At 34.3% G+C, this 14,996-nt stretch overlaps 1 protein-coding gene across 1 annotated transcript; it reads right to left on the bottom strand.

Moving 5' to 3' along the window:
- Positions 1 to 971: 971 nt before the first annotated feature.
- On the bottom strand, positions 972 to 5,335 carry LOC131948321 (uncharacterized). The gene is made up of 3 exons (XM_059309898.1): positions 5,321 to 5,335; positions 4,346 to 4,482; positions 972 to 3,836 (listed from the first exon to the last, which is right to left on the bottom strand). Exons 2-3 carry the CDS (start codon positions 4,477 to 4,479, stop codon positions 2,678 to 2,680), a joined length of 1,293 nt encoding a protein of 430 aa, XP_059165881.1. The 5' UTR covers positions 4,480 to 4,482; positions 5,321 to 5,335; the 3' UTR covers positions 972 to 2,677.
- Between the last annotated feature and the right edge of the window lie 9,661 nt (positions 5,336 to 14,996).

Raw genomic sequence — 14,996 nt, 5'->3', positions numbered from 1 at the left:
ATATATATATATATATATATATATATATATATACATATATATATATCTAATCTATGGAAATATATATCTAATCTAATCTAATCTATCTAATCTAATCTATCTATCTAATCTATCTATCTAATCTATCTATCTAATCTAATCTATCTATCTATCTAATCTATCTATCTAATCTATCTATCTAATCTATCTATCTAATCTATCTATCTATCTATCTATCTATCTATCTATCTATCTATCTATCTATCTATCTATCTATCTATCTATCTATCTATCTATCTATCTATCTATCTATCTATCTATCTATCTATCTATCTATCTATCTATCTATCTATCTATCTATCTATCTATCTATCTATCTATCTATCTATCTATCTATCTATCTATCTATCTATCTATCTATCTATCTATCTATCTATCTATCTATCTATCTATCTATCTATCTATCTATCTATCTATCTATCTATCTATCTATCTATCTATCTATCTATCTATCTATCTATCTATCTATCTATCTATCTATCTATCTATCTATCTATCTATCTATCTATCTATCTATCTATCTATCTATCTATCTATCTATCTATCTATCTATCTATCTATCTATCTATCTATCTATCTATCTATCTATCTATCTATCTATCTATCTATCTATCTATCTATCTATCTATCTATCTATCTATCTATCTATCTATCTATCTATCTATCTATCTATCTATCTATCTATCTATCTATCTATCTATCTATCTATCTATCTATCTATCTATCTATCTATCTATCTATCTATCTATCTATCTATCTATCTATCTATCTATCTATCTATCTATCTATCTATCTATCTATCTATCTATCTATCTATCTATCTATCTATCCATCTATCTATCTATCTATCATGATGCGAGTTTGGGATGAGACAAACAATGACAATCCAATATTCAATATAAATCACTGAACAGGACTGCATTAATTCACTCAATCGTTTATTGCACTGGCTAAATACATAATAGATATGGAAGGCCACTTTAACAACTTTACAAAACCTACATGCATGACGACGGACAAATATTTCTACAACCTGGCACGACATGACGAAGATTATCTCATCTATTTCCCCTAGCACTAAGATCATACTCTCACTCAAACATCACATCCTTTGTCGCACTGTCACAACATTTTATTAATCTAAATCATTCCCCCAACATACATACTCTCATACCTTTGCAATACCTAAGATAACATTCATAACACTACCCAACTATCTAAATATTTTTCTATTTATATATTATGTATTTATTCATTTATACCTATGTGTATGTTTATGTGTAAATAAACAAGATTATGAAATTACCAGTAAATTATTATTTTATAATTGCTAAATATGTATATGTTCACAATATATTGCTAAAAAAATGTAATAAAGGACATTAATTTTGTAGTGTAAAACATAATCAGCCAATACAATCATTGCACAAAGATAAATCACATTTTTGTCTACTGCAAACATATTTAATTTACACCACTATCTGATAACACTATTAATAGGTATAACTTTTACTTAAAAACATCAATAATTTATGTATATTTCTGTTAGTCGAATATTTATTCAAATAAAACGTATTTAGATTTGAAGTAAAATGACACTGCTGAATCTGGTGGTCTTTCGGCTAATGTAGAAGAACTCACATGTTTGTGTCTTAAGCATTGGAAGGGATTGTGTGGTCAGCACTATCCCTAGCTGCTTTTACTTTCCCTAATGTGTGTCAGGTGCCCACCAGAGCGAGGTGGACTCACTGATGTCCTACAGACTTCAGCCTACAACCAAAACACCACCAAATGACCACACCATCCCTTAACACTAACTGAAAAATTACATCATTTAAATTTTTAATTTGGAAGGGTAGAACTATAGACAATTCGTTTATGGCGTTTTCTTATCTGCCATCTTGAGAGGCTCTGGATGGGAGACACTACACTACTAACTCCACACAAGGAACAAGAAAATATAGACAAACAAGAATTTAAATCATTTTTAGTGGCTATCTTCAGTATAAGAGTTTGGTAAAAACTAAGGCACAAGATGACAGATGAAAAAATATTAGATTAAGTAAAAAAGACAATGAAGAATTTAGTTTCTTTTCTAATCCCAGAAAAAAAAAGTCTGGATTACAAAAACTATCTGAAACATCACCCTTGCTTGTAGACACATTTGCTAATAATAGCATATCTGAACAATAAAATTGTCTTTTGAGTGATTTCAACCACAATCAATCATTAGTCAACCATACACTTAGTCTAGAGACAACACATGTATACGCTTAACCTGCTAACTTGCTCATAGAAAAGAAATCCTGGCAACTTAAGATCACAGATTACCAGTGATCGAAGTATTTTGTGAGAACAGTAACAGAATGTAGTGCTTGCATTATATTCAACCCCCAAATGGAGGACCAGGGTGCTAGCTTTTGTCAGACCCATGCAGATCTCCCCAGCTTGGTTGAACCTGCCAGGAGTTTAAACTCCCGCTGGTATAACTCTGGGGGTCGTCAGGGTACACAAGCTGCCAAGCCACGACAAGGTTCTAGCATTAGATGGCAGTGGGGTTGAAACCTTACAAACATGCATGTAGGCCGCAAACCTGACCCATCTGCCAGTAGGCCCCTTTACTATGTCAGGGTAGGTTCTAGACAGGGGTAGCACAGCTAGCACCATTGGCTTGGGTGGTTCCTGCGTTGACATTAGTAGTCTCCCTGTATACGTCAATTATGCTTTGAAAATGTGGATTTTCAATTATATCGTTTCTTTCTAATTCACCTAATAGGTCAGTGAAAGTTTCAATAAATTTTTCAGTATCTTGGGTACCTTCCAAATTCCACCACTCCACTAATGTGTCTATGTCACTCAGTGAAATGTCTTTGCAATTTGACACAAAATTTTGTCTCTTAAACTGTAACCACAAGTTATTTGTTGGGGATAACCGTAAAAACAGTAAGTCAAAATCCTGGCGTGTGAGATTATTTGTGAGGAAATAGGAAAGTATGTTAAAGATCTGTCTGGGAGAGCTCTTCTCTTGCAGAAGATCATGTTCCAGTAGAGTGTCTGTTTCATTTTCCAAAAGATCATTCCGCTTCATGTACTTCAATGTTTTTTTAAAAATACTTTGGTAATCAAGCCCAGGATTTTTTAATGCCCATTTTTGGCAGGTTGAAATTAAAGCATTTATTGCGTCTCCAAGGGTGTCGTTTATCTTAAAAGAATATTCATTGGGAGCAATAAAACTACCACTGGGGTCAGGTAATATGCGGAGAAATATTTGACCTTCACAAATACCCATTCTATTGAAATATTTGAAAACATCTCTATAGTGAAGTGTAGGTGGATCCACTGGAATCTCAGTAAGGCCAACTGTTTCTGCTGTGTTATTATTATTGACAGGTTCTGTGTTTAAAAAAGTTGACCGGCATTTAAATATTTTACGTCTGAAAATAATAAATAAGATGGATCCGTTTAAAAAAATCGCTATTAAACATAAAACTATTATAGCTATTTCATGTCCTAATATATCACTGCTATTGTTTTTACTATGGTCTATTCTAGCGGTTGTTGAGCTGCTAGCAGCTGATGTGGTTGTTGTTTTTTCTGTTGTAGTTTGAACTGTGGGATGAGCTGGCCAACAGTCCTTTTCACCACCAGGGTACGGATGTTCATATCCTGCTTCACATTGCCACACATGGTCTTTTGTTGCTGTCCCATTTGAAATTAATTCCCAGTGATCTGACGTAGATTTCTGTGTCCAAGGTTTACATGAAAGATAACGATGTAATTTTTCCTCTCTGAAAAAGCTACAAAAAAGAAAGAAATTAAATTTAGAACATCTACATTGAATTTGAATGGTATCATTGAAAGATTAAACAAAAAGTTCACCCCAATGCAGGTGGACACATAGGAATAAGCAAAGGTGGTGACATGGTCAAATAAAGATGTTGACAAAACAAGAAACGAATACACCAATAATCATGGCATATGTGGGCGGGGAGGATTATTTGGATATCATTAAAGTTTGACCACATGTAATTAATAGATTATTTTTTTATTATCTGAATTAAACAAGGTGAACATAAAATTATTTCAGAAACTTGAGTTAACTTTACATATTTGTGTCATGTATGTTATGCACATTTGTCAACTGACAGATTTACAGAAAATGCATGTTACTAATAACATATTTCACAAAATACATGAATGATTTAAGACTAAGATGCTATAACTTTATTTAATCTTGTATCCAAATATTTCTTTAATCTAAATATTTTTAAAGCATGACAATTGATTACTGGTTTAATCTCATTACCCATAGTTACAAGGCAGACAAGTGGCACCATTACAGTATTCTCCTTCTTCACAATGTGTAGTACATTTCAGCTGATCAAGAGATACTGTAATTCCTATCTTGTACATGAGCAAGAAAAACAACAAAACTTCCATTTTCTGAAACAAACACAATCAATATCTTCACAAAATGTAACTCTATATATATTTTTTAATCATTTGAGTCATTCATGTTTTAAGTTTCTCTTATGCAATAAAAACAGTTTTCCTATTTAAAAAGTGGATTACTGTTAAAGAAGAAAGTTAGAAGAATTTTGTTCAATATATTTGTATAACATAAGAAGCTACTTGTCTGGTAATTCTAGATCTTTCTTCTCTTCTTCTTCGTTCTTAATTATTAGTGTTGAAGGGGATCGAGATTTATCTGCCAGTGCGTTTGAACTCGAGACTTTGTTCGAATTTATCAACCATGAGCTTTTTGCCAACTCAACCACGCCTCCAACACAATTAAGCGTTACGTGTCAACTGGTTATGCGCCATTGAGGCCATTGAGTCCGATTTCAGCCTGCTTTTCTTTTTGGATTTGCTTCCATAGCCTTTGTCCAACCAAGAACAAACTACAAGGCAGCAGTTGTTTAATTAACACGTTTTTCTTAACTCGGCGTCGCGTTTGTTTGTGGGTTTGTTGTTAAAATTGACAACGAAAATTAGCCCACTTCTGATTGCTCTAGACATCTGAAATTCGGCATGCAGGCTATTTTCGCCTAACAATTTCAGATGCAATCATAAAAACTAGCAATTAGAGACCTAAATTAGCTTAATTAAATTACGCCCCAAGGACCATAAAATTGAGGACATGGTTTCTAAAGCAAAAATAAATTATCAATCCAGATTTATCAAAACAAAATTAAGAGGTTTTATCAGTGGCGGAGTGGTCTAGCGGTAGAGAGTTGGACTGCTAACCCAGATGGGTCAGGAAATTTGATGGTGAACGTACCCACGTTTTTTGTCGTCAAATCAAGAACCTGCACAGTTCGATGAAGCACAAAATCTACGAGCAGTCATTGGTAGATCCCCTAGGGTCGGAAGAAAAAATTATTTTCTACTTTTTAGTCCACAAGAAAAACGTGTTTTTTTTAAAAGTTTTTTTTAAGTATTTTATTTTGGAGTTGTCTCTCCTAGAAGAGTGGCTGTCCCCAGCTAACGAGCCTCATCTGCCCGAGGGTTCGAACTCGAGATTTCTCGGTTTAGCAACCATGAGCTTTACCGACTCAATCATGCCGACCCCTAATTCTAAATAAAAATCTCAAATTGTCATGTTACTCTACCAAGATGTAGAAGTTTAGATTTAGGCATATTTCATGACATCACAAGCTTATTTTTACTTATTTTTAAATTATTTAAAAGTTGTTGTAGATTTCCTTGGATTAGGGATGGGGTTAGGGTTGAATATTATGAATTTGGTAAATAGTATACAGCTAACAACTACCACTTTTTTTACCTCCTTTACTTATAATCTTTTAGACAAGTTCATTATATATTCTATACCATCATTTCATGGTTGTATTAAAAAGTACCCCACCATCATTGGTCTATTATAAATGCCAAATGGGTCATTAGAAGGTTTTACATAGCTAATTAATGTGAAGGTGTTAAGATTGTTCATTAGCAGCATTATATTTATAGTTTACAAGTGGAGCAAATAAAAACTTCGGATTTTCAGAGTTACACTTACTACTCCCTCCCCCCTTTCAAAATTAACAATACACTTTAGCAGGGGGGGGGGAACTAGATTTTTCTATATTGTTATTTTTAAATACTTCCTAGTTTTTACTGCTAACCAAAGTTTTATTGGTATTGAATTTATGACAATGGATATCTATTTTCTAGACACCAACTGAGTTTCTTGTTAGTTTTTGTTTGGTTTTATATATATATATATATATATATATATATATATATATATATATATATATATATATATATATATATATATATATATATATATATATATATGTATATATGAGCTTACAAAATGAAATAATAAAAATTCTTCAATTTTCTATAGCCTAGGTTACTTACTGATCAGCCATATCCACATACTATTGAATTATTAATAGCCTAAGCAATATTTCTAAATCTAATAGTCTATATATCTACTAACTATATTATAAATTATTAACCATATGAATATAAAATTAATACAAATATAAGGGTAAAGATAAATAAAGTACATAGATCTATATAAAATTCTTATCTGGAAGAATTCTATTTTAGGTTACTGATTTCTGACAATAAACTATTCCAAAAATAGGTGTTAGGTTGTAAAATCTCAAGTTTAGTTTAATGGTTAGAAATTAGGGTAAGGGCTATGGGTCTACAACATTATCCCCCGTCAATTAACCCCCGGACATCCAGCGCTATTGCCCCCTGGAGCGATTCCCTCTTCTGTCCTGCCCAGTGGGACATTGCCCTCGTATAAGTTTACGAGATGAAGATGGAAATTGATAAAAATAGCAATATGTATAGATATAATTTGCATTCCAAAGAGATGGAACTACATATAACTAAAATGCCACTACTTATGTGGCTTACTTCTTTAAACGAATTTTACTCATTTTTAAAGTATGTATGGTAATGTCTGTAAACGCGTGTGAAGGAGTGGATTTTAGATTTAGATGCGAATGACACAACCATACATCTTAAATGTGGTCTGCTGTTTGGCTTGTCTGAAGAGTAGGGTTTATTATTTGAACAGAGACATGTTCTACGCATTAGTATATAGATACAAGTCATCAGTACTATTCGCTCTATTATTTAAAATAAACTGAACTTGATTTCAGTTTCAGCTTATTCTTATTTTAACAGGGATAAAGTTCTAAGTGTAGTAAGTATTCAATGAATTTTTTTTAATGTCTATGTTAAACAGGTGTTATTAGTTAGGAATGGAAAAAGCTTTGAGGTAAAGCAAAAATCTAAGTAAAAATGATGTTGTTTGATTGTCCATGTCCTACCATAGGCTGTTCATGTACTACACGGTTGACTGTTCATGTCCTACCATACTTCCATAGTACACTGTCCATGTACTAGATCAGGGGTATCCAAACTTTTCAGTCCGAGGGCCACATTAACTATCAAATTTCAGTTCAGGGGCCAGTTAGTTCCAGACATGTCTTTGATTTTTCTGAGCAAAGTTCCTCGGCCATCACCAACAAACTATTTTTCCTTGGACAAAAATATCTCCGCGGGCCGGATGAGAGGACCTCGCGGGCCGCATCCGGCCCGCGGGCCATAGTTTGGAGACCCCTGTACTAGATCTATCACTAATTCACTAGTATTCACAATAGAAATATATGTAAATAGGCCTACATCTATAGATCTATATTTTATCATAATAAAAGGCCTAATGATTAATGTTCATAAATCTAGGGATGCATCTATTCGGACCCAGGTCACAATAGCCTCGGCCGCTATTGGGACCAGCCAGTAGAATTGTTAAGATTTAGATCTAGTTATACAAAAATTCTTTTAAGATGCAGAAGAATACATCTTTTCTGTTGTGATTTTTTTCCTTGTAATTCTAAATGATATATTAAGATATTGCTTTAAATACCCGATAGCATTACGGACAAATGTTATGATGAGCGGGTGTCGTTAGGTATATAAAATAATTTTGGCCTATGGTATGAACTTCTATGGCCGAGCGAATGTAAAAATGTGCATGTAAAAATGTGTTTTATTTATTTTTTTCTTGTTAACCCTTTCCCCGGCAACATATTTGGTACCCTGTCCCCGGCAACTGGGTGGATCACACCCAAAGACTTTCTTATAGTAATTTCTTTTCTTTGTTCATTGTGGGGTGGGTAACAATACTGACACAGTTAGGTATTCAGGGCATTGTGGCCATGGGGAACACAAGACATGTTGTTGTCAATGGGAAAGCTGTAATATGATACTAGTGGTTGATGGGATTCTCAAGCAAGAGTTAACCTGTGGGTGGACACATGTAGTGATTTATACTCTTTGGTGGAGCTCTGACTTGCAGTTACAGACAAAACTGTAGTTTAGAGTTACAATAGGTTAATGAAATGCAGGGGTAAGATTGCCTGTGGGAGGACATATATAGTGATTTGTACTCTTTTAGGGAGCTCTGGAATGTAGATAGAGACATTCGAGCCTTTTAGAGTAACTTGACATTAAACTCATTAGGAGTACAAATGAGGACAAAAAGGCAAAACAACTTTGTAATGCTGCTTGAAAGTTAATACTGGGCAATTAATTGATCAAACTGGGAGTGGGGTGGGTGTTCTACAGGTTGTGACCCTGAGAGTAAGGTTTATAAATAGTCACAAACGTTATTGAGAACACAACAGAAACAAGTTTTGAACGCTTTTGTCTAAACTCAAGTGCTAATGATAAAGGAATATATTTGCCAGTTTTAGTATAGCAGGTGAAAATGACCAACAAGTTTTGAGTCTGAACTATTTGTATCAGAGGTAGAAGATGAAGAATGGCAGCCATCAGTATCAAGTAACTCTGATGACAAGGTCTACCGAATATACTGCATTTCAACTATCAATAATGTGTCAACAGTTGGCACTCATAATGAAATGAAACGGCTTTTGCAAAGTGAAGAAAAAGAAATATTTTCAGGAAAGACAAAGTAACAGTACACTAGACCACTGCCTGAAGTGCTAATCCCAGGAAATTTATAAACAGCCTGACCCTAAATATTTCTTCTGTGCATGAATACAAAAAATAATACAACCAATATTTGACTGCATTAGCAGGGATGGAGAGAAAGCAAGAGGAGACACTGGCACTCTGCAGAATAACAATTTAGTTGTATGTCAATTCAGTTCTGCTTATGGAAGTTTTTGAAGGCAGAATTTTCTATAAAGAAATTCAGCAACCTTCTGGGTCATATTGAATTTCACAACAATAACACTAACAGTCCATCAGGCTCATGGTATATTTGCTTCCATTATGGTAGATATTACATTCAAATTTAGAAAGGTGTTATGTTTCTGGAGAGATCATTACTAATTAGCAAGTGGTTGACTTTAGAGGTGGGAGTAGATTTATCCAATACATACCAAGCAATTCCGATAAGTATGGAATTAAAATATTTTGGACCTGTGACTCATGTAACACCACTAAAAGGGTGCCCGTATTTTATAAAAATAACTAAAGTTCCCTGCCAGCAAAAGGAAATGTCCAGTTATTTTAATTTTATCTAACAACTGTGCTCTCTGAGGTCCAAATTATTAAAACGTGTTAATGTTCTATTATTTTGATACTAAAGCTGATTACTTCAATCCAGTTTGATATTTTTGTTACTCAAATACCTTCAGATTGTTAATTTATAGTTAAACTTTGAAAACGTAACACAATGACTTAACCCACAATGAGTAAAAACAAATTGTTAGAAGCCAGTTTATAAGTTATAAATATTTTTTCCATTCAAAATTGTGTACGGGTGTGTAGCACCCAGTTGCCAGGGACCGTATAAAAAAATTTCAAACCCTCATAAAAAATTTTTTTACGCATATTTTTAAAATTTACAACCTCCAATGTGTTCATCCCAACCACCTTATAGATGGGAATGAGGCCCAGAAAAATTTATAAAACGAGACTCGAGATATGAGCAAAAATATAGCGACTTCGGGTCGATTACACCCAGTCGCCGGGGAAAGGGTTAAACGTAATTTGAATTCATAGGTCTATCCGGCCATATATATATATATATATATATATATATATATATATATATATATATATATATATATATACAGGGGCGTAGCGATGTGGAGCGGGGGGTGCGGACCGCACCGAGTGACACCATTTAGGGGGGTGACACACAGGCAAAAATAGCAAAATATATAGAGAAAAACTTGAGGGGGGGATGCAAATCGAAAGTTTGAGGGGGGGGGGGGGCAAGTCGAAAACTTGAGGGGGGTGCAAATCGATAGTTTGAGGGGGGAGGGGGGGTGTAAATCGAAAATTTGAAAGTTTGTCCCCGGGAAGGGTCACCATGCCTCTGGGGGGGGGGGGGGGGGGGTGACACCATCAAGTGCAGCACCGGGTGACACCCGACCTCGCTGCGCCACTGTATATATATATATATATATATATATATATATATATATATATATATATATATATATATATATATATATATATATATATATATATATATATATATATATATATATATATATATATATATATATATATATATATATATATATATATATATATATATATATATATATATATATATATATATATATATATATATATATATATATATATATATATATATATATATATATATATATATATATAAATAATTGTATAAGATAGCTCATATAGGCTGCAGACTACATCTTCCGGGCCCGTTTTCTTGAACACGAACATCTCGCATGCGTTGTAACATGCGTTGTAACAAGCAGTATGTAACATTTGAACTCACAATGACCCCAAAACCGTTTTTCCCTCTTGTTGGGTTTGGGAGGGGAGGGACTACGGCGACGACAAATCTGGACAAGCTCATAGCAATGGTCTTGCTATGACGTATGCTATACGCTAACACTGTTCACATCTAATCCAAAGCAAAGTGAACTCACTGTGACCCTGGCTACACCGTGTTGGTATTTTTCTTGCGCTGACCAGAAAACGCGAGCGGGCGATCTATTGGAGCAACGATGTTTTTATAGGGCCTAATTGGCGTGTTTAAAAACCTAAATCTAGAAAAAAAAATCTATTTTTAAAAAAGACACGTATGAAAACAACTCAATGGAATGTTAGACTTAGATACTTTACTTCACGCAAAAACGAAATCTTTGATAGGTTCCGATCCCGTAACTGATCGAGGTACTGCGTTCTCCACTCGACCACGACGTCTTACGCCATTAGACCGGGTGTGGGGAAATTGCGAGACGCGAAAAGCGAAATGGCGAGGCGGGAAATTGCGAGAAGGGCGCGAAAACGGTCGGTCACATGACTTTTTGTCTCGCATTTTACCACAACCCGATACTTACGCTGGGTGGTGTTGAAATGCGAAGATTTCTGCGAAAAATTTACCGCACCCTATTTTCAGTGGTATTTGGTCCAGACTTCAAAGACGTTTCGTTTACATTGTTAAAACTTCCAATTTTTCCGTCGCTAGACATACTGATGATTTGTCACCCCCCCCCCTCCCCCCCCCCCCCCCATCTTTTGTGTCGACTTAAAATACCACCTTGTTCGAAACCGCCCGAAAAACCGCCGACGATAGATCAACTTCTGTCTTTTGTGTGGAACGCCGAGGCCGCCTGATTTACCGCCTTTGAAGATCACCGTGCCCGAATGCGCTGCCGCCGCAAACATATTTTCTATTGTTGCATAGAAATGTTGTATTATAATTAGATTTTTATATCACGGTTGTGACTTTTCCGAATTTTCCCATAAATGTTATATTATTATTTATTAATTAATTGTAAATATATATAAAAATGTATTATTTATTATTTCCATAAATAAGTCAGAAAAAATAACCTCAAATTAAGTATGCGATTACTGCCCTATGTGAAGCTGGGGACTAGATTAACCCTCCCTTATGTGTTGCTTATTCCTAAGCTTTTATGAACTCTGAATGCCCCCAGTTTTTTTTAATCTTACTTGAAAGTTACTTGCTGTTTGGGGAAAAAATAAAAGTGACGTCACCGATATTATCAGTTGCTCGTGCTATGTCGTAAGCTATGGGCCTACTTCCAATATTTTTAAAACCAATTTGAACTTATCTGAATTTTTTGGTTTTGGTGGTGGTGTTATTTGGGGTCTTCCATAAATGGTTCCATAAATGACGTCACAATCGTAGGGGGGGGAGGGGGTCTGTAATTTTATGACGATGTGTGATGAGGGGGAGCGGGCTAGATTTTTTAAAATAATGCCGACTGAGACGGGATTTTCCTCTCGCTAACGAGAGCGGGCGATGACAGTAGCACAGTAACGATGTTAGGATTTTTAAATAGATAGCTCTAGATATAGATCTATCTTCTTAGTATCTATCTATATAATAAAATCTAGATAAAAAAATAACAACATACAACACTCGTGTTAAAGGGTATGGCTAAATGCTTGTTTATTTTAAAACAAACAAACAAAAATAATTTAAATAAATAAAGATGAAAAAAGCATGAAAAAAACTTTTTTTTCGCAAAAGTGTCTCGCTATTTACCCATTCCGCAGGTATGTCTCGCATTATCTTCTCGCATTTTCCCGCCTCGCCATTTCGCTTTTCGCGTCTCGCAATCTCCCAACACCCCATTAGACCTTTATTTGAGTGGCTGCCGGTCACGTGAGCAGGTTAGTTACTATCAGCTTCCCCGCACTACCGATTAAGACTTAACAGTGAATGAATCAGTTCTATGCTGCTTTTGTGGGTACACAAACGACTCCGTATTGATTTATTATTCCCCAATTTAAAACTCAGTTATTTCTTCCAGGCATAGAAGTTACAAGTAAAAAAATGTGTTGCCACAGAATAACATGTGCTTCATCTCAGCTTTTGGGATTGCTTTCATGTTAGATGTGTAGGCATTCTAGAGTGATAGATCGAGATTCTACTTGAAACCTTGTCTGTGTCGTCCTCGGTCGAGCAGAGCCGGCGATTTAAATTTTATTAATTAAATCTACTTTGATAACTTGTTTTATCATGACTTGTGTGCAGATCTGTTTACTCATTTATGTGCAGTGTTTAAAATAACTTAGAGTAATAGAAATAAATATTGAGAAACAGTTTTAAAACACCGTCGATTTGACAATAGAAATATAGCGGGCATAGGCCGTGTTTACAAAATGACTCTCCGGATCACGTGACGCGGAAGCAAAATCGTGTACAGGTCCAATTACTCAGTATTTAATAATTTTGTATACACAGCTAAATATAGGGTATTTAGAAATAACAACACAAGAACTAACGCTAGATAATCCGCATAACTAATTACAATAAAGGACAACAAAATACGAGCAAATCCACAAGAAAAATAAAATAAACATAAAAGGTATAATTTTAATACAGGTTGTACAAGTGCTTAACTAATGAACTTAATGCCGGGTCCCTATAGCGGCCGAGGCTATTAGGACCCGGGTCCCAATAGCCCCTTCCTAAATCTATTGTCGGACACTCATGACACTAGAAATATCATCAAGATTCCGATAGGCCTAATTCAATTAGGCTAATTGAATAATAAATAAATAACCATCAGGGGCAATTCAAAAAAATGTCCTTAAATGAACTTACGTTTAACACCATTAGGCTTTTCGATTCGTGAAGTCTCGTTCTCGCGGTTTTGAAGCACCCGTGTTTTGGGCAAATATATAAAATATCGAATCATTTCTTTCTCATGAAGGGCATGATAGTTAAAAATAAGGATTGTATCGTAATCGGATAGATTTTTACTCGAAACTGCCCATGTATTTACGGGGCGAATAATTAACATTTTAATAATGCAGCTTGACCTAACTTTTTATTTGTCTTTAACGAGGCCATCGAGAGAAAGTCACGCTTACTTAGCTTGCGTTTCGAGTCGAATAAACTAAAACAGGTGCGTGATACACAGTAGCGTACGCAGGGGGGGGGGGGGGGGGGAGGGGGGAGCAGCCGCTCCCCCTCTGGCCATTTTCAGCAAAGTGGCGCCTTTTTGGAAACTTCTTAAACTCAAAGTATTAAACAATGATATTTGTTAAAAAAATAGTTTTGGTCGACACATCTATGTAAATCACAAGATTTCTTTTCATGCAGCAATTAAGCATTATTGTACTAGTCTAGTAGTGTCTACGTTTACAACACGTATTAACAGCTTCATCAGTTTGCCATTCTAAAAATAACCATTACGATGCATTGCAATGTTTAGAAAACCTCTACGGATATATATATATATATATATATATATATATATATATATATATATATATATATATATATATATATATATATATATATATGGTAATCTATCGTTTTGGGTACGTAAAATCGCCCGCGATTTGTAATGTGAAAAACAGGTGACTCCTTAAATTTTAATAATTATTTCACATTTTGAGGAGGATTTATGTTTTAAAAAATTCAAAAATGTTTCCTTGATTCATTTAAGTACCTGTTTTTAAACAATTGAATTAAAACTTTTCCGTAATAAATGAAGACTAGCGATGTTTCCAACAGATGCAACCATGCTCATTTACTATAGCAGCCATCTTGTCTAAGTTTTATTTTTATAAGCTTTTAGCGCCAGATTCAGGGGGAAGCCACTCTATTTTACAAATGGCTGCTGTTTATAGAGCAAATCTTGCTCTCAGACACTGCTGTTTAAAGTTAATTTCTGGCCTATATCGATATATTTAGCCATTGATTTAGGTTTATTATTCATTTATCTATAATATTTGACACAAAAGTATGACAATATACTTCTATTAAAGCCTTGACAATGAGGTAACGTTTTCGTACATAAATAGCCGCGGGCGATTTTACGTACCCAAAACGATAGATTACCATATATATATATACATATATATATATATATATATATATATATATATATATATATATATATATATATATATAAAAATACATATATATAAATATATACATATATATATATATATATATATATATATATATATATATATATATA

This window comes from Physella acuta, unplaced genomic scaffold (assembly GCF_028476545.2).
Source record: "Physella acuta isolate Inbredline_101_S28 unplaced genomic scaffold, ASM2847654v3 ptg000638l, whole genome shotgun sequence".
NCBI classification, from domain to species: Eukaryota; Metazoa; Mollusca; class Gastropoda; family Physidae; genus Physella; species Physella acuta.
This window is presented reverse-complemented; position numbering and strand designations above follow the sequence as displayed.

Coding starts and splice junctions, on each gene's coding strand:
- LOC131948321 (XM_059309898.1), bottom strand. CDS start 4,479: ATGGAAGTTTTGTTGTTTTTCTTGCTCATGTACAAGATAGGAATTACA. Junction 3,837..4,345: donor TGTCTGCCTTGTAACTATGG/GTAATGAGATTA, acceptor TCTTTTTTGTAG/CTTTTTCAGAGAGGAAAAAT.